This window comes from Manis pentadactyla, chromosome 5, assembly GCF_030020395.1.
Source record: "Manis pentadactyla isolate mManPen7 chromosome 5, mManPen7.hap1, whole genome shotgun sequence".
NCBI lineage: Eukaryota > Metazoa > Chordata > Mammalia > Pholidota > Manidae > Manis > Manis pentadactyla.
In genome coordinates, this window is record NC_080023.1 from 45,486,331 (window position 1) to 45,512,440 (window position 26,110).

A 26,110-nucleotide genomic window follows, 5' to 3' on the forward strand; every position below is an offset into this window, starting at 1 on the left:
CACCAATCAAAAGACACAGAGTCACTGAATGGATTAAAAAACAAAACCCATCTGTATGCTGCCTACAAGAGACTCACTTCAAAGCCAAAGACATACCCAGACTGAAAGTAAAGGGATGGAAAAAGATATTTCATGCAACTAACAGGGAGAAAAAAGCAGGAGTTGCAGTACTTGTCAGACAAAATAGACTTCAAAACAAAGAAAGTCATAAGAGATAAAGAAGGACATTGCAAGTCCAACAAGAGGATATAAGTATTATAACAATCTATGCACCCAACACAGAATCACCTACATATGTAAACAAATACTAACAGAATTAAAGGGGGAAATAGAATGCACTGCATTCATTTCAGGAGACTTCAACACACCACTCACTCCAAAGGACAGATCAACCAGACAGAAAATAAGTAAAGAAAAGACAGAGGCACTGAACAATGTATTAGAACAGATGGACCTAACGGACATCTACAGAACACTCCATCCAAAAGCAACAGCATACACATTCTTCTCAAGTGCACATGGAGCATTTCCAAGAATAGATCATATACTAGGCCACAAAAAGAACCTCAGTAAATTCAAAAAGATTTAAATTGTACCAACCAGCTTCTCAGATCACAAAGGTATGAAACTAGAAATAAATTACACAAAGAAAATGAAAAAGCCCACAAAAACATGGAGGCTTAATTACATGCTCCTAAATAATCAATGAATCTATGACTAAATTAAAACAGAGATCAGGCAATATATGGAGACAAATTACAACAATGATTCAACAATCCAAATCTGTAGGATGCAGCAAAGGCATGGTAAGAGGAAAATATATTGCAATACAGGCCTACCTCAGGAAAGAACAATCCCAAATGAACAGTCTAAACTCACAATTAATGACACTTGAAAAAGAAGAACAAATGAGGCCCAAAGTCAATAGAAGGAGAGACATAATAAAGATTAAAGCAGAAATAAATGAAATTAAGAAGAATAAAACAATAGAAAGAATTAATGAAAGCAGAAGCTGGCTCTTTGAGAAAATAAACAAAATAGATAAACCCCTAGCCAGACTTATCAAGAAAAAAAGAGAGTCTACACACATAAACATAATGAGAAATGAGAAAGGATGCATGACTACAGACACCACAGAAATACGAAGAATTATGAGAGAATACTATGAAAAATTATGTTAACAAACTGGATAACCTAGAAGAAATGGACAACTTTATAGAAAAATACAACCTTCCAAGGCTGACTCAGAAAGAAACAGAAAATCTGAATAGACCAATTAGCAAAGAAATTGAACTGGTATTCAGAAAACTATCTAAGAACAAAACCCCTCAACTGGATGGTTTCACTGATGAATTTTATCAAACATTTAGTGAAGACCTAATACTCATCCTCCTTAAAGTTTTTCAAAAAGTAGAGGAGGAGCGAATACTCCCAAAGTCATTCTACAAGGCCAACATCACTCTAATACCAAAACCAGGCTAAGACACCACATAAAAAAGAAAATTACAGACCAATGTCCCTGATGAACATAGATACAAAAATACTCAACAAAATATTAGCAAACTGAGTTCAAAAATACATCAAAAAGATCATCCATCATGATCACATAGGATTCATCTGAGGGATGCAAAGATGGTACAACATTAGAAAATCCATCAACATCATCCACTACATCAACAAAAAGAAGGACAAAAACCTCATGATCATCTCCATAGATGCTGAAAAAGCATTTGAAAAAAGACAACATCCAGGAGGATCCAAGATGGTGGCATGAGTAGGACACCAGAAATCTCCTCCCAAAACCGTAAATATTTCTGAAAATACAGCAAATACAACTACACGTAAAAGAGAGACTAGAGGATACAGTACAATAGCTAGGCTACATCTATATCTGCGAGAACTGAGCATCTCATGAAGGGGGTAAGAAACAAGCCATGGCTCGGCAGGACCCGAGCACTCCCCCCACCCCAGCACACCAGCGGGAGGAGAGGAGTCTGAGTGGGGAGGGAGTGGAAGCACAGGACTCCTAAATACCCAGCCCTAGTAATCTGCACTGGGAGTGCAGACACACATTGCATGGTGTGCTGGATATTAGGGAAGCAGAAAAGTAAAATCTGCGAGTGGGTTCCCACAGTTGGATCCCCTGGGACAAAAGAAAAGCAAGTACTTTTTGAAAGTCTTAAAGGGACAGGGGCTTCACAGCTGGATAGAATCATCCTGGCACACTCAGCCCAGCAGGCTGGGAATTCTGAGGAGCTTTGGGTGCCCCAGTCCCCTGGGTGGCAATGCAACCCTGAAGCCACTTACGGTGATAAACAGCCTACCATTCATTCCCCCTCTGGCGCGGCCCTGCCACAGTGACTGAGCAGCCTGAGAGCAGATGTGCCCACAGCAGCCACACAGTCTCCTCCTAGCATGCTGCCACCCAGTCCAGGCCCAGGGGCCACTGCTGGCAAGTGGCTACCTGGCGCAGGCAGAGGAAGCCGAGACATGGCATGGAGGGGCACTGTTCTTGCAGGAGAGCACACCCAGTGCAACTGCCACTCCCCACAGGGTTCTGGGCTACCCCAAGTGTTGCTCCCAGTGAGCGGGTAACCAACACAGGCAGTGGGGAGGGGCAGGGTGACAAGCAAGCAGAAGGGGACTTTGTTCTCTCAGCTGACACATGCGCCACCTGCCTATGACTACCTCTATTGCCATGAAAATGTAGAAGAATTTGGTCCAGTATAGAATCACCCAGGCAACCCTTGAGAGAGGGCTGGGGAGACAGATAGAACCAATCTTCCTGGAAAAGAATTCAAATAAAAGGTCATAGCCATGCTGACGGACCAGCAGAGAAATATGCAAGAGCTAAATGATCAAGTTAGGAGGGAGAATATAGAAATAAAACAATCTCTGGAAGGGCTAAAGGGCAGACTAGATGAGGTGCAAGAGAGCATTAATGGAATAGAAATCAGAGAACAGGAATACAGAGAAGCTGAGTCAGAGAGAGATAAAAGGATCTCCAGGAATGAAAGAATATTAAGAGAAAACTGTGTGACAAATCCAAACGGAATAATATTCACATTATAGGGGTACCAGAAGAAGAAGAGAAAGAAAAAGATATAGAAAGTGTCTTTGAAGAAATAATTGCTGAGAACTTCCCCAAACTGGGGGAGAAAATAGTTGCTCAGACTACGGAAGCACACAGAACTCCTGAGAGATGGGCCCCAAAGAGGACAACACCAAGACACATAATAATTAAAATGGCAAAGATCAAGGACAAGGACAGAGTATTAAAGGCAGCCAGAGAGAGAAAAAAGGTCACCTACAAAGGAAAACCCATCAGGCTATCACCAGACTTCCCAACAGAAACCTTACAGGCCAGAAGAGAATGGCATGATATATTTAATGCAATGAAACAGAAGGACCTTGAATCAAGAATACTGTATCCAGCATGATTATCATTTAAATATGAAGGAGGGATTAAACAATTCCCAGACAAGCAAAAGTTAGGGAATTTGCCTCCCAAAAACCACCTATACAGGATAGTTTAAAGGAACTGCTCTAGATGGAAGCACTCCTAAGGCTAAATAGATGTCACCAGAGAAAATAAAATCACCCCAAAGAAATCAGTCCAATCAAATACTAACTTAAGACAAAAAATAAAATCAACTATTCACAAAAGCAGTCAAAGGAAACAAAAAGGAGTACATTATAAAACACCTAACATATAAAGAATAGAGAAGGAGAAATAAGGGAGAGAAATAAAGAATCATCAGACTGTATTTATAATAGCTTAATAAGTGAGTTAATTTACACAGTCAGATAGTAAAGAGGCTACCCTTGAACCCTTGGTAACCACAAATCTAAAGCCTGCAATGGCGATAAGTACATATCTTTCAATAATCACCCTAAATGTAAATGGACTGAATGCACCAATCAAAAGACACAGAGTAATAGAATGGATAAAAAAGCAAAACCCATCTATATGCTGCTTACAAGAGACTAACCTCAAACCCAAAGACATGCACAGATTAAAAGTCAAGGGATGAAAAAAGATATTTCATGCAAACAACAGGGAGAAAAAAGCAGGTGTTGCAGTACTAGTATCAGACAAACTAGACTTCAAAACAAAGAAAGTAACAAGAGATAAAGAAGGACATTACATAACGATAAAGGGGTTCGTCAAATGAGAGGATATAACCATTATAAATATATATGCACCCAATACAGGAGCACCAACATATGTAAAACAAATACTAACAGAATTAAAGGAGGAAATAGAATGCAATGCGTTCATTCTAGGAGCCTTCAACACACCACTCACTACAAAGGACAGATCCACCAGACAGAAAATAAGTAAGGACACAGAGGCACTGAACAACACACTAGAACAGATGGACCTAACAGACATCTACAGAACTCTACACCCCAAAGCAGCAGAATACACATTCTTCTCAAGTGCACATGGAACATTTCCAAGAATAGATCATATACTAGGCCACAAAAAGAACCTCAGTAAATTCAGAAAGATTGAAATTCTACCAACGAACTTCTCAGACCACAAAGGAATAACACTGGAAATAAATTGTACAAAGAAAACAAAAAGGCTCACAAACACATGGAGGCTTAACAACATACTCCTAAATAATCAATGGAACAATGACCAAATTAAAATAGAGATCAAGCAATATATGGAAACAAACGACAACTATAACACAAAGCCCAACTTCTGTGGGATGCAGCGAAAGCAGTTTTAAGAGGAAAGTATATAGCAATCCAGGCCTATTTAAAGAAGGAAGAACAATCTAAAATGAATAATCTAAAATCACAATTATTCAATTGGAAAAAAGAATAAATGAGGCCCAAAAGCAGCAAAAGGAGGGACATAAAAAAGATCAGAGAAGAAATAAATAAATTTGAGAAGAATAAAACAATAGAAAAAATCAATGAAACCAAGAGCTGGTTCTTTGTGAAAATAAACAAAATAGATGAGCCCCTAGCCAGACTTATTAAGAGAAAAAGAGAATCTAAACACATCAACAGAATCAGAAATGAGAAAGGAAAAATCACAACAGACACCACAGAAATTCATAGAATTATTAGAGAATACTATGAGACTCTATATGCTAACAAGCTGGAAAACTAGAAGAAATGGACAACTTCCTAGAAAAATACAACCTTCCAAGACTGACCAAGGAAGAAACAGAAAATCTAAACAGACCAATGATCAACAATGAAATTGAATCAGTAATCAAAAAACTACCCAAGAACAAAATCCCGGACCAGATGGATTCACAGCTGAATTTTATCAGACATATAGAGAAGACATAATACCCTTTCTCCTTAAAGATTTCCAAAAAATGGAAGAGGAGGGAATACTTCCAAACTCGTTCTATGAAGCCAGCATCACTCTAATACCAAAACCAGGCAATGACCCCACCAAAAAAGAAAATTACAGATCAATATCCCTGATGAACATAGATGAAAAACACTCAACAAAATATTAGCAAACCGAACTCAAACACACATCATGAGGATCATACACCATGCTCAAATGGGATTCATCTCAGAGATGCAAGGATGATTCAACATTCAAAAATCCATCAACATCATCCACATCAACAAAAAGGACAAAAAGCACATGATCATCTCCATAGATGCTGAAAAAGAATTCAACAGAATTCAACATCCGTTCATGATAAAAATTCTCAACAAAATGGGTATAGAAGGCAAGTACCTCAACATAATAAAGGCCATATGTGACAAACTCACAGCCAACATCATACTTAACAGCAAGAAGCTGAAAGCTTTTTCCCCTAAGATCGGGAACAAGACAAAGATGCCCACTGTACTCGCTTTTATTCAACATAGTCCTGGAGGTCTTAGCCATGGCAATCAGACAACACAAAGAAAAACAAGGCACCCAGATTGGTAAAGAAGAAGTCAAACTGTCGCTATTTGCAGATGACATGGTATTGTACATAAAAAAACCATAAAGAATTGACTCCAAAACTACTAGAACAAATATCTGAATTCAGCAAAGTTGCAGGATACAAAATTAATACACAGAAATCTGTTGCTTTCCTATACACTAATGATGAACCAGCAGAAAGAGAAAGGAAAACAATTCCATTCACAATTGCATCCAAAAGAATAAAATACCTAGGAATAAACCTAACCAAGGAAGTGAAAGACCTATATCCTGAAAACTACAAGAAACTCTCAAGAAAAATTAAAGAGGACAATAACAAATGGAAACTCATCCCATGCTCTTGGTTAGGAAGAATTAGTATTGTCAAAATGGCCATCCTGTCTAAAGCAATGTACAGATTCAGGGCAATCCTTATCAAAATACCAACAGCATTCTTCAACGAACTGGATCAAATAGTTAAAAAATTTATATGGAACCACAAAAGACTCCAAATAGCCAAAGCAGTTCTGAGAAGGAAGAATATAGATGGGGGTATCTCGCTTCCAAACTTCAAGCTCTACCACAAAGCCACAGTTATTAAGACAATTTGCTACTGGCACAAGAAGAGACTCATAGACCAGTGGAACAGAATAGAGACTCCAGATATTAATCCAAACATATATGGTCAATTAATATATGATAAAGGAGCCATGGACATACAATGAGGAAATGACAACCTCTTCAACAGCTGGTATTGGCAAAACTGGACAGCTACATGTAAGAGAATGGAACTGGATTATTATCTAACCCCATACACAAAAGTAAACTCAAAATCGTTCAAAGACCTGAATGTAAGTCATGAAACTATAAAACTCTTAGAAAAAAACATAGGTAAAAATCTCTTGGAAGTAAACACGAGCAACTTCTTCATGAACATATGTCCCTGGGCAAGGGAAGTAAAATATGAACAAGTAAAATGAATAAGTGGGGCTATATCAAGCTGAAAAGCTGCTGTACATCAAAGGACAGCACCAAAAGAACAAAAAGGCATCCTACAGTATGGGAGAATATATTCATAAATAACATGTCCGATAAAGGGTTAACATCCACAATACAGAAAGAGCTCACACACCTCAACAAACAAAAAGCAAATAATCCAATTAAAAAATGGGCAGAAGAGCTGAAAAGACAGTTCTCGAAGAAGAAAATCAAACGGCCAACAGACACATGAAAAGATGCTCCACATCGCTAGTCATCAGAGAAATGCAAATTAAAACCACAATGAGATATCACCTCACACCTGTAAGGATCGCTGCCATCCAAAAGACAAACAACAACAAATGTTGGTGAGGTTGTGAAGAAAGGGGAACCCTCCTACACAGCTGGTGGGAATGTAAATTAGTTCAACCATTGTGGAAAGCAGTATGGAGGTTCCTCAAAATCTAAAAATAGGAATACCATTTGACCCAGTAATTACACTCCTAGGAATTTACTCTAAGAATGCAGCATCCCAGTTTGAAAAAGACAGATGCACCCTTATGTTTATCACAGCACTATTTACAATAGCCAAGAAATGGAAGCAACCAAAGTATCCATCAGGAGATGAATGGATAAAGAAGATGTGGTACATATGCACAATGGAATATTATTCAGCCATAAGAAGAAAATAATTCCTACCATTTACAACAACATGGATGGAATTAGAGGGTATTATGCTCATTGAAATAAGCCAGGCAGAGAAACACAAGTACCAAATGATTTCACTCATCTGTGGAGTATAAGAACCAAGAGAAAAACTGAAGGAACAACACAGCAGCAGACTCACAGAACCCAAGAATGGACTAACAGTTAACAAAGAGAAAGGGACTGGGGAGGATGAGTGGGAAGGGGGGATAAGTGGTGGGACAAAATAAAGGGGACATTATGATTAGCATGTATAATGTGTGTGTGTGTGTGGCACAGGGAGGGCTGTACAACACAGAGAACACAAGTAGTGATTCTACAGCATCTTACTGTGCTGATGGACAGTGACTGTAATGGGGTATGTGGGGGGACTTGGTGATGGGGGGGATTCTAGTAAGCATAATGTTCCTCAAGTACTTGTAGATTAATGATATAAAAAAAATCAACATCCATTCATGATAAAAACTCAACAAAATTGGTACAGAAGGCAACTACCTCAACATAATAAAGGCCATATATGACAAACCCACAGCCAAAATTATATTTAACAGTGAGAAGCTGAAAGCTATGCATTTAAAATTGGTAACAAGGCAAGGATGCCCACATTCCCCACTTTTATTCAACATAGTTTTGGAGGTCCTAGCCATGGCAATCAGACAACACAAATAAATAAAAGGCATCCAGATAGGCAAAGAAGAAGTCAAATTGTCCCTGTTTGCAGATGGCATGATATTTTTTTTTTATTTTTTTTTATTGAAGGGTAGTTGACAACAGCATTGCATTACATTAGTTTCAGGTGTACAACACAGCGACTCAACATTTATATACATGATATTTCTAGGTACCAGGTATCACCATACCAAGTTGTTACAATATTTTGACTATATTCCTTATGCTATACATTACATCCCGGTTACTTATTTATTTTACAATTGGAAGTGTGTTTATATATATATATATATATATATAGTGAGGGCATCTCTCATATTTATTGATCAAATAGTTGTTAACCACAACAAATCTCTGTATAGGGGGGTCAATACTCAATGCACAATCATTAATCCACCCCAAGCCCAATTTTCGTCAGTCTCCAATCTTCTGATGCATAACGAACAAATTCTTACATGGAGTACAAATTCTTACATAGTGAATAAGTTACATGGTGAACAGTGCAAGGGCAGTCATCACAGAAGCTTTCGGTTTTGTTAATGCATTATGAACTATACAGTCAGTTCAAATATGAATATTCATTTGATTTTTAAACCTGATTTATATGTGGATACCACATTTCTCTATTATTATTATTTTTAATAAAATGCTGAAGTGGTAGGTAGATACGAGATAAAGGTAGAAAACAGAGTTTAGTGTTGTAAGAGAGCAAATGTAGATGATCAGGTGTGTGCCTGTAGACTATGTGTTGATCCGCGCTAGACGAGGGCAATAAACATCCATGTATGCAGAAGATTTCTCTCAGAACATGAGGGGGGAGGTTCTAAGCCTCACCTCTGCTGCTCCCCATTTTCTCAGCAGATGGCCCCCTGCGACTGTGCCTGTCTTAGGTTGTTCCTCCCTTGAGGAATCTTACCCGTCTCTGGCTAACCAGTCATCTTCCGGGGCCATACAGGGAAATGTGAAGTTGGTAAGTGAGAGAGAAGCCTTATCGTTTGAAAAGGTTAGCTTTTTACTTCTTTGCATATTTATGCCCTGTGGCTTATATGCCCAGCATTTGTCTTGAGGTGTCTTTACCACTTGGAAGAATTATGATACTCAGTAAATTCGACCTGTGGCACGAGTTCTATTTAAAGGTTGTGATTAGGTAGGAAGAAGAAAAGCTACAGAAGTAGCAGGCAGAAGAAAACCTGGGAAGATTGATTATTTCTTTGACATATCTTCTTGTAGAGTAACTTCAGCATGGATAGGTTTTAAACGACTAATTAAATTGTGCACACACATTAACATAATAGGAATATAGTTACCTAACCAAAGCATACCTGTAATTACCAGCCATCTCCAGTGAAACCAAGAAAACCAGTTAGGCACCTTAGGCATTTGTGAAAACTTATCTATGATATGGTGGATATTGTCCGACTGAACTTAAACAGTCTGAGAGAATTCAGATAAACTAGAACACCCCATTCCTGGGGACTGTTCATATCCCATATGTTCTTTTAACGATAAATAGTCTGTGGTTGTAAGATTTTGGAGTGCTACAATTTGCACTTCTCCTAATTCTTGGTTGAGTTCCAACAGTATAGATCCAGTCCAATTTTTGTTTTACTGCATGCACAGGCCAGCTTAGATATCTCCTTCATCTTTCCCATGGCAAGTCCAGGAACTGGTGGGATGAGTGCATCTACACCTGTGACAGTGCGTGGATCTTTGTTGAAGTTTTTTTTTTTTTTTTTTCCTTTTTTTTCTGATCATCTTCTGTCATGAGTCTTCCCGAGAGTGCTGATGTTGGAAGTTCTTTTTCATATCATATCTTAGTTCATTTTCGGGGTAGCCAAATTAGGCTTTGATCCTCTGTATAAACACAAACAGACCCTTTGCCTACACTTTTATATGCCCTTTATATCATTGTGTAGAACTCATTAGAGGTCACCACATAGGAACTGCATTTTTTTTTTAATCATTAATCTACACTTACATGACGAATACTTTGTTTACTAGGCTCTCCCCTATACCAGGTCCCCCCTATATACTCCTTTACAGTCACTGTCCATCAGCGTAGCAAACTGTTGTAGAAACACTACTTGTCTTCTCTGTGTTGTACAGCCCTCCCCTTTCTCCCACCCCGCTATGGATGCTAATCTTAATACCCCTCTTTTTCTGCCCCCCCTTATCCCTCCCTACCCACCCATCCTCCCCAGTCCCTTTCCCTTTGGTACCTGTTAGTCCATTCTTGAGTTCTGTGATTCTGCTGCTGTTTTGTTCCTTCAGTTTTTCCTTTGTTCTTATATTCCACAGATGAGTGAAATCATTTGGTATTTCTCTTTCTCTGCTTGGCTTGTTTCACTGAGCAAAATACCCTCCAGCTCCATCCATGTTGCTGCAAATGGTTGGATTTGCCCTTTTCTTATGGCTGAGTTGTATTCCATTGTGTATATGTACCACATCTTCTTTATCCATTCATCTATCGATGGACATTTAGGTTGCTTCCAATTCTTGGCTATTGTAAATAGTGCTGCGATAAACATAGGGGTACATTGGTCTTTCTCATACTTGATTGCTGCATTCTTAGGGTAAATTCCTAGGAGTGCAATTCCTGGGTCAAATGGTATGTCTGTTTTGAGCATTTTGATGTACCTCCATACTGCTTTCCACAATGGTTGAACAAGTTTACATTCCCACCAGCAGTGTAGGAGGGTTCCCCTTTCTCCACAGCCTCGCCAACATTTGTTGTTGTTTGTCTTTTGGATGGCAGCCATCCTTACTGGTGTGAGGGGATACCTCATTGTAGTTTTAATTTGCATTTCTCTGATAATTAGCGATATGGAGCATCTTTTCATGTGTCTGTTGGCCATCTGTATTTCTTTTTTGGAGAACCGTCTGTTCAGTTCCTTTGCCCATTTTTTAATTGGGTTATTTGTTTTTTGTTTGTTGAGGCATGTGAGCTCTTTATATATTCTGGACGTCAAGCCTTTATCGGATGTGTCATTTTCAAAGATATTCTCCCATACTGTAGGGTTCCTTTTTGTTCTATTGATGGTGTCTTTTGCTGTACAGAAGCTTTTCAGCTTAATATAGTCCCACTTGTTCATTTTTGCTGTTGTTTTCCTTGCCCGGGGAGATATGTTCAAGAAGAGGTCACTCATGTTTATGTCTAAGAGGTTTGTGCCTATGTTTTCTTCCAAGAGTTTAATGGTTTCATGACTTACATTCAGGTCTTTGATCCATTTTGAGTTTACTTTTGTATATGGGGTTAGACGATGGTCCAGTTTCATTCTCCTACATGTAGCTGTCCAGTTTTGCCAGCACCATCTGTTGAAGAGACTGTCATTTCGCCATTGTATGTCCATGGCTCCTTTATCAAATATTAATTGACCATATATGTCTGAGTTAATGTCTGGATTGTCTAGTCTGTTCCATTGGTCTGTGGCTCTGTTCTTGTGCCAGTACCAAATTGTCTTGATTACTATGGCTTTATAATAGAGCTTGAAGTTGGGGAGTGAGATCCCCCCTACTTTATTCTTCTTTCTCAGGATTGCTTTGGCTATTCGGGGTCTTTGGTGGTTCCATATGAATTTTTGAATTATTTGTTCCAGTTCATTGAAGAATGTTGCTGGTAGTTTCATAGGGATTGCATCAAATCTGTATATTGCTTTGGGCAGGATGGCCATTTTGACGATATTAATTCTTCCTAGCCATGAGCATGGGATGCGTTTCCATCTGTTAGTGTCCCCTTTAATTTCTTTTAAGAGTGACTTGTAGTTTTCAGAATATAAGTCTTTCACTTCTTTGGTTAGGTTTATTCCTAGGTATTTTATTTTTTTTGATGCAATTGTGAATGGAGTTGTTTTCCTGATTTCTCTTTCTGTTGGTTCATTGTTGGTATATAGGAAAGCCACAGATTTCTGTGTGTTGATTTTGTATCCTGCAACTTTGCTGTATTCCGATATCAGTTCTAGTAGTTCTGGGGTGGAGTCTTTAGGGTTTTTTATGTACAGTATCATGTCATCTGCAAATAGTGACAGTTTGACTTCTTCTTTGCCAATCTGGATTCCTTGTATTTTTTTGTTTTGTCTGATTGCCGTGGCTAGGACCTCTAGTACAATGTTAAATAACAGTGGGGAGAGTGGGCATCCCTGTCTGGTTCCCGATCTCAGCGGAAATGCTTTCAGCTTCTCGCTATTCAATATAATGTTGGCTGTGGGTTTTTCATAGATGGCCTTTATTATGTTGAGGTACTTGCCCTCTATTCCCATTTTGCTGAGAGTTTTTATCATGAATGGATGTTGAACTTTGTCAAATGCTTTTTCAGCATCTATGGAGATGATCATGTGGTTTTTGTCTTTCTTTTTGTTGATGTGGTGGATGATATTGATGGACTTTCGAATGTTGTGCCATCCTTGCATCCCTGGGATGAATCCCACTTGGTCATGGTGTACGATGGTTTTGATGTATTTTTGAATTCGGTTTGCTAAAATTTTGTTGAGTATTTTTGCGTCTACGTTCATCAGGGATATTGGTCTGTAGTTTTCTTTTTTGGTGGTGTCTTTGCCTGGTTTTGGTATTAGGGTGATGTTAGCTTCATAGAATGAGTTTGGGAGTATCCCCTCCTCTTCTATTTCTTGGAAAACTCTAAGGAGAATGGGTATTATGTCTTCCCTGTATGTCTGATAAAATTCCGAGGTAAATCCATCTGGCCCGGGGGTTTTGTTCTTTGGTAGTTTTTTGATTACCGCTTCAATTTCGTTGCTGGTAATTGGTCTGTTTAGATTTTCTGTTTCTTTTTGGGTCAGTCTTGGAAGGTTGTATTTTTCTAGGAAGTTGTCCATTTCTCCTAGGTTTCCCAGCTTGTTAGCATATAGGTTTTCATAGTAGTCTCTAATAATTCTTTGTATTTCTGCGGGATCTGGGGATCTGTTGTGATTTTTCCTTTCTCATTTCTGATACTGTTGATTTGTGTTGACTCTCTTTTCCTCTTAATAAGTCTGGCTAGAGGCTTATCTATTTTGTTTATTTTCTCGAAGAACCAGCTCTTGGTTTCATTGATTTTTGCTATTGTTTTATTCTTCTCAATTTTATTTATTTCTTCTCTGATCTTTATTATGTCCCTCCTTCTGCTGACCTTAGGCCTCATTTGTTCTTCTTTTTCCAATTTTGATAGTTGTGACATTAGACCGTTCATTTGGGATTGCTCTTCCTTTTTTAAATATGCTTGGAGTGCTATATACTTTCCTCTTAAGACTGCTTTTGCTGCGTCCCACAGAAGTTGGGGCTTAGTGTTGTTGTTGTCATTTGTTTCCATATATTGCTGGATCTCCATTTTGATTTGGTCATTGATCCATTGATTATTTAGGAGCGTGTTGTTTAGCCTCCATGTGTTTGTGAGCCTTTTTGCTTTCTTTGAACTGTTTATTTCTAGTTTAATGCCTTTGTGGTCTGAAAAGTTGGTTGGTAGGATTTCAATCTTTTGGAATTTACTGAGGCTCTTTTTGTGTCCTAGTATGTGGTCTATTCTGGAGAATGTTCCATGTGCACTTGAGAAGAACGTGTATCCTGTTGCTTTTGGATGTAGAGTTCTGTAGATGTCTATTAGGTCCATCTGTTCTAGTGTGTTGTTCAGTGCCTCTGTGTCCTTACTTATTTTCTGTCTGGTGGATCTGTCCTTTGGAGTGAGTGGTGTGTTGAAGTCTCCTAGAATGAATGCATTGCATTCTATTTCCTCCTTTAGTTCTGTTAATATTTGTTTCAGGTATGTTGGTGCTCCTGTATTGGGTGCATATATATTTATAATGGTTATATCCTCTTGATGGACTGAGCCCTTTATCATTATGTAATGTCCTTCTTTGTCTTTTGTTACTTTCTTTATTTTGAAGTCTGTTTTGTCTGATACCAGAATTGCAACACCTGCTTTCTTCTCTCTGTTGTTTGCTTGAAATATCTTTTTCCATCCCTTGAGTTTAAGTCTGTGCGCGTCTTTGGGTTTGAGGTGAGTCTCTTGTAAGCAGCATATGGATGGATCTTGCTTTTTTATCCATTCTATTACTCTGTGTCTTTTGATTGGTGCATTCAGTCCATTTACATTTAGGGTGATTATTGAAAGGTATGAATTTATTGCCATTGCAGGCTTTAAGTTTGTGGTTACCAAAGGTTTAGGGTTAGCTTCTTTACTGTCTTACTGTCTAACTTAACTCGCTTGTTGAGCTATTATAAACACAATCTGATGATTCTTTATTTCTCTCCCTTCTTATTCCTCCTCCTCCCTTCTTCATATGTTGGGTGTTTTGTTGTGTGCTCTTTTTAGGAGTGCTCCCATCTAGAGCAGTCCCTGTAGGATGCCCTGTAGAGGTGGTTTGTGGGAGGCAAATTCCCTCAACTTTTGCTTGTCTGGGAATTGTTTAATCCCTCCTTCATATTTAAATGATATTCGTGCTGGATACAGTAGTCTTGGTTCGAGGCCCTTCTGTTTCATTGCATTAAGTATATCATGCCATTCTCTTCTGGCCTGTAGGGTTTCTGTTGAGAAGTCTGATGATAGCCTGATGGGTTTTCCTTTGTAGGTAACCTTTTTTTTCTCTCTGGCTGCTTGTAATACTTTGTCCTTGTCTTTGATCTTTGCCATTTTAATTATTATGTGTCTTGGTGTTGCCCTCCTTGGATCCCTTGTCATGGGAGTTCTGTGTACCTCTGTCGTCTGAGAGGCCATTTCTTCCCCTAGTTTGGGGAAATTTTCAGCAATTATTTCTTCAAAGACATTTTCTATCCCCTTTTCTCTCTCTACTTTTTCTGGAATACCTATGATTCTTATATTATTCCTTTTAGATTGATCACTCAGCTCTCTTAAAATTCTTTCATTCCTGGAGATCCTTTTATCTCTCTCTGCATCAGCTTCTCTGCATTCCTGTTCTCTGTTTTCTAGTCCATTAATGGTCTCTTGCATCTCGTCCATTCTGTTTTGAAGTCCTTCCAGAGCTTGTTTTATTTCTGAATTCTCCTTCCTTAGTTCTTGCATATTTCTCTGCAAGTCCATCAGCATGGTTATGACTTTTGTTTTGAATTCTTTTTCAGGTAGACTGGCTAAATCTATCTCCCCAGATTCCTTCTCAGGGGAAGATGTTGCAGATGCCGAAGCTGTCTGGGTTAGTCTTGTCTGGATCATATTTTTTTGCCTTTTCATGTTGACAGGTGCTATTGACTGTCAGCTGGGAGGGCCAAAATTTTCACTTGCTACTGGCCTTTCTTTACTGGGACAACTGCGACCCCTAGTGGCTTGTGTTGGGTAATTGCGTGTAGACTGGGTCTTTGTGTCTTGCCTGGCCGGGAGGGAGAAATTTCCCTTTCTGTGGGCGGAATTTGTCTCAGGCTGCTTCTCTGCTTTCGCAGCGCCCGGTGGGGTAATGGATGGGGGAGCTGCTTGACTGTTTGCCTCCGTGAGGGGTCTCAGAGCTGTTGCCCAGGGGGTTAGTGCACCCGGTTTTCCCTGTAATTTCCAGCTGCTGTACTGTGACCTGGGTTGTTTCCGTCAAGCTTTTAAGTCCCTGTCCCTTTAAGACTTTCAAAAAGCCCCCGCTTTTCTTTGTCACAGGGGCATCAGCTTCAGCACCCACTCAGAGGTCTTATTCCCTGTTCCCCCAGTATCCAGGGCCCCCTGGGCATGTACTGTGTCTGCGCTCTGGCCCGGATGGCTGGGGCTGGGTGTTCGGCAGTCCTGGGCTCCGTCTCCCTCCCGCTCTGCCTATTGTTCTCCCGCCGGGAGCTGGGGGGAGGGGCGCTCGGGTCCCGCCGGGCCGGGGCTTGTATCTTACCCCTTTCACCAGTCGCTGGGTTCTCGCTGGTGTAGCTGCAGTCTGGCCACTGTCCTGCGTCTTCTGGTCTCTCTTTTAGGGCTAGTTGTGTTTGTTGTATTTTCAAAAGTATATATGTTTTTGGGAGGAGATTCCCACTGTCCTACTCACGCCGCCATGTTGGCTCCGCCTCCCAGATGGCATGATATTGTACATAAAAAGCATAAGGAATCCACTCCCAAACTACTAGATCTAATATCTGAATTCAGCAAACTTGTGGGATCCCCCAAAATTAATATACAGAAATCTGTTGCATTCCTATACACTAATGATGAAGTGGCAAAAAGTGAAAACAGGAAAACAGTTACATTTACAATTGTATCAAAAAGAATAATCCCTAGTTAATCCCTAGGCATAAACCTAACCAAGGAAGTGAAAGACCTATACCCTGAAAACTACAGGACACTCTTAAGAGAAATTAAAGAAAACACAAATAAATGGAAATTTATCCCATGCTCTTGGGTAGGAAGAATTAATATTGTCAAAATGGCCATCCTGCCTAAATCAATCTACAGATTCAATACAATCCCTATCAAAATATCTACAGCATTCTTCAATGATCTAGAGCAAATAGTTCTAAAATTCATATGGAATATCAAAATACCCCGAATAGTCAAAGTGATCCTGAGAAGGAAGAATAAGGCAGGTGGAATTTCACTCCCTGACTTCAAGCTCTACTAGAAAGCCACAGTAATTAAGACAACTTGGTACTGGCACAAGAACATATCCATAGACCAGTGGAACAGAATAGAGAGCCTAGATATAAACCCAAGTATATATGGTCAATTAATATAAGATAAAGGAGCCATGGATATACAATGGAGAAATGACAGCCTCTTCAACAGCTGCTGTTGGCAAAACTGGACAGCTACATATAAGAGAATGAAACAGGATTATTGTCTAACCCCATACACAAAAGTAAACTCAAAATGGACCAAAGACCTGAATGTAAGTCATGAAACCATAAAACTCTTAGACAAAAATACAGGCAAAAATCTTATGGACATAAACATGAGCAACTTCTTTATGAACATATCTTCCCAGGCAAGGGAAACAAAAGCAAAAATGAACAAGTGGGAGTATATCAAACTAAAAAGCTTCTGTACAGCAAAGGACACCATCAGTAGAACAAAAAGACATTGTACAGTGTGGGAGAATATATTCATAAATGACATATCTGATAATGGTTGACATCCAAATTATATAAAGAGCTCACTCACTTCAGCAAACAAAAAGCCAATAATCCAACTAAGAAATGGGCAGAGGAGCTGAACCGATACTTCTCCAAAGAAGAAATTCAGATGATGCTCCACGTTGCTAATCATCACAGAAATGCAAATTAAAACCACAATGAGATATCACCTCACACCAGTTAGGATGGTCACCATCCAAAAGACAAACAATAACAAATGTTGGCAAGGATGTGGAGAAAGGGGAACCCTCCTACACTGCTGGTGGGAATGTAAATTAGTTCCACCATTGTAGAAAGCAGTATGGAGGTTCCTCAAAAAAATAAAAATAGAAATACCATTTGACCCATGAATTCCACTCCTAGGAATTTACCCTAATAATGCAACAGCCCAGTTTGGAAAAGACATATGTACTCCTGTGTTTATCGCAGCACTATTTATAATAACCAAGAAATGGAAGCAACCTAAGTGTCCATCAGTAGATGAATGGATAAAGAAGATGTGGTACATATACACAATGGAATTTTATTCAGCCATAAGAAGAAAACAATTCCTACCATTTGCAACAACGTGAATGGAGCTAGAGCATATTATGCTCAGTGAAATAAGCCAGGCATAGAAAGACAAGTACCAAATAATTTCACTCATCTGTGGAGTATAACAACAAAGAAAAAACTGAAGGAACAAAACCTCAGCAGACTCACAGAACCCAATAATGGACTAACAGTTACCAAGGGGAAAGGGACTGGGGAAGATAGGTGGGAATGAGGGATAAGGGGGAAATGTGGCATTACGATTAGCACACATAATGTAGGAGGCGGACACGGGAAAGGCAGTATATACAGAGAATACAAGTAATGATTCTATGGCATCTTACTACGCTGATGGACAGTGACTGTAATGGGGTATGTGGGGGAGACTTGATAATAGGGGAAGTCTAGTAACCATAATGTTGTTCAAGTAATTGTACATTAATGATACCAAAAAATAATACTAAGTGTCTGTATTTCAGTAAAGCTGCTTAATTTGATAAAACAGGATGGTGTCAGTCAGATTACTGTATTTTCTTGAATATAAGGAAATTAAAAAAAATTCTGGCCTATTTGCATAGGTAAACTTTCAGCTCTTAAGACAGAATTGACAAATGTGTATTTATAATTGTTTATTTATACATACAATATTTTAAAAACATTAAATTATATAATTTAGGAAGTGATTTTTATTTCCAATGTCATATTTCATGAAAAAAGCTTTAATTTTTCACATGCATATTCAACATCATTAGAGTCACCTTTTGAGTAATTTAACCTACTTTTTCAGGGAATATAGTTTTTATTTGTAAGTTAACATAGAAAATTTTAGAAGAGTTTTATTATAGAAACTTTCAGACACACATAAAATAGAGAATGTTATAGTGAACTCCATCACCAAGTTTCAATAATTAATAGTTTGCTTGTGTCATCTAGGCATTCTTCCACCCCCTCCCACCCACCACATACACATTTTTTGGGGGATCCTATAAGACAAATTATTTTAAAATAGCAGACACCATGTCACCTCACCCATCAATACTCCAGTATGTTTTTCTAATTGCTAAAGGCTTTTTACGAAACCATGATAAGCATGTTGTTGTTATAATGAGCAAAATTTATGATTATTCTTTAACACTATCTAATACCCACTAAATATTAAAGCTTTCCTAATTATCTCAAAATGTACTTTTATGGTTGATTCCTTTAGTTAGGTAGCAAACAAGGTCCACCCATTGCATTTGAGAATTATGTCTTTTCTCTGTTATCTGTCACTAACCCTTATCATCTTTTCTTTTTGCTATCATTAATGTACAATTACATGAACAACATTATGGTTACTAGACTCCCCCTATTATCAAGTCCCCACCACATACCCCATTACATTCACTGTCCATCAGTGTAGTAAGATGCTATAGAGTCACTACTTGTCTTCTCTGTGTTATTCTGCCTTCCCCGTGTCCCACCCGCTACATTATACATGCTAATTGTAATGACCCTCTTTCTGCCTTATCCCTCCCTTCCCACCCATCCTCCCCAATCCCTTTCCCTTTGGTAACTGTTAGTGCATTCTTGGGTTCTGTGAGTTTGCTGATATTTTGTTCCTTCAGTTTTTTCTTTGTTGTTATACTCCACAGATGAGTGAAATAATTTGATACTTGTCTTTCTCCGCCTGGCTTATTTCACTGAACATAATACCCTCTAGCTCCATCCATGTTGTTGCAAATGGTAGGATTTGTTTTCTTCTTATGGCTGAATAATATTCCATTGTGTATATGTACCACATCTTCTTTATTCATTTATCTACTGATGGACACTTAGGTTGCTTCCATTTCTTGGGTATTGTAAATAGTGCTGTAGTAAACATAGGGGTGCATACATCTTTTTGGAACTGAGCTCCTGCATTCTTAGGATAACTTTCTAGGAGTGGAATTCCTGGGTCAAATGGTATTTCTATTTTTAATTTTTTGAGGAACCTCCATACGGCTTTCCACAATGGTTGAACTAGTTTACATTCCCACCAGCAGTGTGGGAGGGTTCCCCTTTCTCCACATCCTTTCCAACATTTGTTGTTTGTCTTTTGGATGTTGGCCATCCTAACTGGTGTGAGGTGATATCTCATTGTGGTTTTAATTTGCATTTCTCTGATTATTAACGATGTGGAGCATCTTTTCATGTGCCTGTTGACCATCTGAATTTCTTCTTTGGAGAAGTGTCTGTTCAGCTCCTCTGCCCATTTTTTAATTGGCTTATTTGCTTTTTGTTTGTTGAGGTGCATGAGCTCTTTGTAAAATTTGGATGTCAATCCCTTATTGGATATGTCATTTATGAATATATTCTCCCACACTGTACAATGTCTTTTTGTTCTACTGACGGTGTCCTTTGCTGTACAGAAGCTTTTTAATTTGATATACTCCCACTTGTTCATTTTTGCTTTTGTTTCCCTTGCCCGGGGAGATATGTTCATCAAGAAGTTGCTCATATTTATGTTCAAGAGATTTTTGTCTGTATTTTTGTCTAAGAGTTTTATGGTTTCATGACTTACATTCAGGTCTTTGGTCCATTTTGAGTTTACTTTTGTGTATGGGGCTAGACAATAATCCTGTTTCATTCTCTTACATGTAGCTGTCCAGTTTTGCCAACAGCAGCTGTTGAAGAGGCTGTCATTTCCCCATTTTATATCCATGGCTCCTTTATTGTATATTAATTGACCATATATGCTTGGGTTTATATCTAGGCTCTCTATTCTGTTCCACTGGTGTATGTGTTTGTTCTTGTGCCAGTACCAAATTGTCCCTTATCATCTTTTTAAAACACCATTTATTTGTTAGAAAAATCAAATAATATATCCCATATTATGAATTTGATTTGTTCTTTGTGATGCCTTTAATTTGCTTATGTAGCTCCCCTATTTCTTGCAAACCATGCATATTAAGAAGTTGCTTAGATTCAGAATAAATTGTTTTGGGCAAGAAGTTTTCATAGGTTGTGCTAATGTACTTCTTGCATAATGCTTTGAGGCACACAGTTTGTGCCTCTCCATTTTGTTGTGGTTTTCAAGTTGATGAGTGGGTTTGGGTGAGGTCAGCTGATCTGTCCATTGTAAAGCTCCCATCCATCTGAGAACCAATGGTGTTAGCAAGCAGTCTCGTTCACTGGCTTCATTCCGTTATTTTATTAAGGGTACAATAGGGCCTCTTTTGGATCTATGTTTGATGCTATCACTGAAAATTATGTTGTAAGCCATCAGAACCTATTCATGTAATGTAATAGTAAGAAATTTTTTTTTCATTCATGCTGTAAGTGTACTTTTATCTCCATAATACGGTTACTAGACTCTGTGTTTTGTATTTCTACTTTGTTTTTTAAAATGATGTTTAAATTTTGTTTTTAACATCATCCTTATATGACAGAGCCACATACAACACTTAGGATTGTAAGATCATGTTCTCAAGAATAATTACTGAATCTGTTTTCCATTTCTTCACCTCTCCCCTCTTTTTATTTTATTTTATTAAACATTTTAATTGAAATACAGTTTATATACACTGTTACATTAGTTTTAGATGAACAACTTAGTAATTCATCAGTTAAATACATTATGAAATGCTAATTATGATAAGTGTGGTTATCATCTTTCACCAGAGATTTTACAATATGAGCTATATTCCCTATGTTATACTTCCATCCCTGTGACTAAGTTGTCTTATAATTTGAAGTTTATCCCCTTCACCTTTTTCATATACTCCCCCACCCTCCCACCTCCCTTGGTAACCAGCCATCCATTCTCTGTTTGAGTCTATTTCTATTTTGTTGTTTTTTTGTTTTGTTTTTCAGATTCCACATATGAGTGAAGCCATATGGTATTTGTCTTCCTCTGACTTGCTTATTTGACTTAGCATAACACCCTCTAGGTCCATCCATATTGTTGCAAATGGCAAGATTTCTTTCTTTTTTATGGCTGAATAATATTACATTGTATATATGTACTATGTCTTCTTTATCCATTCATCTATTGATGGATACTTTGGTTGCTTCCATATCTTGGCTACTGTAAATAATGCTGCAGTAAACATAGAGGTGCATATATCTTCTCAAATTAATGATTTTGTTTTCTTTGGGTGGTTTCCCAGAAGTGGAATTGTTGGATCATTCTCCCCTCTTTGTAAATACTAATTTTTGTAGGGAAGGCTCTATACTTTCTCCATTCTATCATCAATTGAAGTTGTTTCAGGATGATACATTTTCTTTGATTAGTTCTTTGTTCGGGAAATAAAGTAGTTGAGTAAGTATCATATGAGATGAGTTCTTGCAAAAACTTATGTATAATGTAATATCCTATTCACTAAGGAATAAATTTTGGGAAAATACCTTGCCTCATATTCAGTTATATATAGTACTTTACTGGAAGCTTTTTGTCTTAATTTAACTTGGTTTCATGAAATATATGTATAAAGAGTAAAAAGTTTGAAGAAGGATGAAAAATAGGATTCTCTTCACTTTTCATTATTAAGTCTAATTTATTTTGTGTCTGTATAACACCAGTGAGACCTCACAAGAGAAATTTCTTTCAGATTTCAATATTAGGAAAAATTGGTGTTTTTTGCTTTCAATAATAGAATGCTTAGATACAACTGTACTAGGCTTTATTATACATTCTTCTTTGGTTTCAGTTTTCTTTTCCCATCTCCCTCCACTATCTACCTGTCTCCTCGAATTTTCATCTTAAAACAGATAATGTCCTACTATAGTATGTTTATTTAAACAACCTTAAGTCCTTATAGAGATATCCCTTTTAGAGATAGGGATAAATATATAAATAAAGAAACCAATGCAAATACATGTTAGTACATATTCACAATTAGGTTCTCATTTCTGTAAGATTAATTTTGATAGTTGGAACCCTTAAAAGTAAATTATTTAAACTTATGGATTAAGCTTGACAGTTATTTGAATTTTTTATTCATTCAGAGAAATTTGAGCAAAATCTTAATTAAAAAATTTTGAGGATTAATAATAGCTACCATTTTTTATGCCTTTACTATGTTTTAGAAACTATGCAAAGTGCTTTACCTGTATTACCTTATTTTACTTTCACACAACAGTCTTTTGAGGTAAAAACCCACTTCACACAGGAGAAAACTAAAGTACAGAGAGCGTAAGTACACTTGTCCAAAATCAGAGGTTAGTTTTGTTTCCAATCAGTCTAATTGCAGAGCCAGGAGTCTTACTCAACAATACTGCAGTAGTCCCTAAACTTGTCTGCTTCAAAAAATATCCATGCCTGTGTCCTACCCCTGGAGACTGTTTCTTTAATTGGTCTGGGATGTGTCTTGGGAGGTGCAATTTTAGAGATCCCTTGGTGATTCTAATGTGCTGATAAGTTTAGAAACCACTGTAATACTACTTTGCTTGGGATATTTGCTACCAATGCCACCCGAGAGTTATTCCATCCTCCAGTTGGTGAGATAACATAAAAAATGTGTTTCCTGAAATAAAAAGTAAAAGCTCTAATTGTGGGAGAAATTACAGCTTGAAAGGGTAATAGGAAAGAATTTTTTCATCTATATTACCAGTATTTGTAGTTTCTTTTTTTTAGGATTAAGTCAGTAAAAATACTGACTGTGTATATAAAGCTGGACACCAAGCTCAGTAATACATAAAAAGTCCACAGAACAAGTGCTGCATCGTTCATGGGTAACAGAATGACTGGGCATCAGGGCATTTTTGTAGCTTACTCTCCTCTTTTCCTAAGTTCTGAGTCAGTTTAGCCTTAAAAAGTAGTGAAATAGAAAATAGCTGAATACAAAAATTCTGTTTCCTTTTTTTTTTTAAGTCATAGCCTATCTCCTAGTAGGCTGTAAATGCCTTGAAAGGAGAAACCTTACTCCTTTTTGTTCTCTCAGCACTGGTACCATGCTGCACATAGAAGCTCAGTCAGTATTTGATTGCTATGTCCCGACAGTGCTCCTACACTGATACACTAAAGTTGTAACAAACAGTTCTAATTACCATTCATCTGTATCTGCATCTACTGCGTGCAAGGTGCTTCACATACATGTCACTAGTCTTTACACAGACCTACCTATTATCCTCTCATCTGAGAAGGGAAACTGAGTCTCAGAGATGTTAAGTGATTTGTCTAAGATTGTAAAAGCTGGTAAGTAACAAAACTGAGGTTAGAGCTATGTCTGTTTGATGCCAGAGTGTCCCTACTCTCCTTTTCCCAAAACACTCCAAAGGGTAGAAAATGTTATTTCAGAACTCTTAGATGTGTTTAAAGACTTCCCAGAAGAAACTGTGGAACAGTCTGTCATTATGAGGCCTATTGTAATAGACCTTTGGATAACTTGGCTTGTAGATATCCTACATTTTCCCACATTAAAAACAAAACAAAACAAAACTCCTAAACATGATCTTATTTTGCTTAGCCATTATTCTGTTTTGGACATTTCAGGTGTATCCTGTTTTCCACTATTAAAGATTCTGCAGTGAACACTTTTGTGCATAAATCTTTGTCCATACTTGGAATTATTTCTTAGAGTACCTTTTAGGCATAGAATTGGATTAAAGGATCTAAGCATTGTACAACACAGAGAAGACAAGTAGTGATTCTATAGCATCTTACTACGCTGATGGACAGTGACTGTAATGGGGTATGTGGTGGGGACTTGATGATGGGGGAAGTCTAGTAATCATAATGTTGCTCATGTAATTGTAGATTTATGATACCAAAAAAAAAAGAATCTAAGCATTGCTAACTCATGACACAGAATTATTTTTCATAAAGTGTACTGATGTAAATTTCCACCAGCAGTACACAGGAGTCTTATCTCATCTTGCCCTTCCAGTATCATTATACTCTGCAAAAAATTTTTGCTAATTTGATAGTTTAAAAAAATCTTATATTTACATTTTGATTACAAGCAAGTTCGAACTTTTTCTTATGTTTATTAATCCTTTATATATCTTCATATATATGAATTCAGTTCCTATCCTTTATTCATTTAACTTTTGACATCTACCTTAGTGTTTTTTTTATTCATCTACACTTGTATACTCTTCAAATATTAAAACTATTAAGCCTCTATCTTATTTTTTGCCAAATATTTCTTGATTTTTATTTCCTCTTCAAGTTTTAATTTTGACACACAAAAGTTTTAAATTTTAAATATTTAATCTGTGATTTTCTTCTATATCTTTTGTCACCTTTAGCTCAGATAAGGTCCAGTAATGAAGTAGAGATTCTCTTATATTTGCACTAATTCAGTTCTTTAAAAAATATGCAACTACTTGATTTACCTGTGGTCTATTTTGGTACATGGTGTGACATTTAATTTGGCCATTGCCCTACATATTTTTCCTAGCTCCTTTCTCTATTAATTTATGATGCTATCTTTATCGTATCTTTGCTTCTAAATGAATCTAATTTTGCTTTTATCTTTTTTTTTGCAGATCCTGGTCCCTGGAGCTTTGTAAGGAAATGGTAAGATTTCAGTTAATAGTATTGTTCTCCCAGAGCTTAACTGTTGAGCCAAGGCTAGCTGGATGGGGCAGACTCAATCTGGGTTATTTGAAGTAAAAGCCTTTCTCTTGGGGTTTCAATAAGGTTCCTGTGCTTTCCTTTTGTCATAAGGCCCTTTTCTAATGACAATTCCTGTGAGAAAAGGAAAGAGGAGAGCTAACTTGATTAAGAAATGAAGTAGAGAAAAAGATTGAGATGTAGGAGAATTCTCCTTATACTCACTCAGTGTTTTACTTGTTTGCTAAATACTAGGTGCATTACATACTAGGCCTGAATCTTTAAGAGATCTGGGATTCTGCCATGACAATCTCATGTCATAGATTTTGCTCTAGGTCAGTGTATCCCAATTTCTCCTTGCTTCTAATTCAAGTACAGTAGCTAATGAAATTTCAAGAAACTGCCTTCTATGAAAAGAAATGTGTGTGTGTGAGCATACAATATACAAAGTAGATATCTCTTGAAAATATGTGCTTATTCTTGGTTTGGCTAAGATGTAGCTAGAAGTAACAGAATAGAATCTTACAGAGAAATACCAAGAGATCATATCTATTGTTCATATGTATATGAGAAGTAAATGATACCAGATTTTATTTTTATCTACTCTTTTCATAAGTGGGTTAAAACTGCTCATGTTTATTGCTATTGTTTAACATCTATATCTATTATTATTTAGAGTTATTTTACATTTTCTATTTACTACGCTTTCTAGTTTTTTTTCTTTAACTCCTTTTAGTATTTACTGGTACCTTATATTTATGTAATCCTTTGCAGTTAAA

The 26,110-nt window shown here is 37.5% G+C and overlaps 1 protein-coding gene across 1 annotated transcript in view; it reads left to right on the top strand.

Moving 5' to 3' along the window:
- The window catches only part of SPMAP2L (sperm microtubule associated protein 2 like), a 104,614-nt gene that overhangs the window by 27,537 nt on the left and 50,967 nt on the right, over positions 1-26,110 (top strand). Inside the window, 1 exon segment of the mRNA XM_057503241.1 lies at positions 25,281-25,295. Within this exon segment, the coding sequence (XP_057359224.1) occupies positions 25,281-25,295 (15 nt within the window).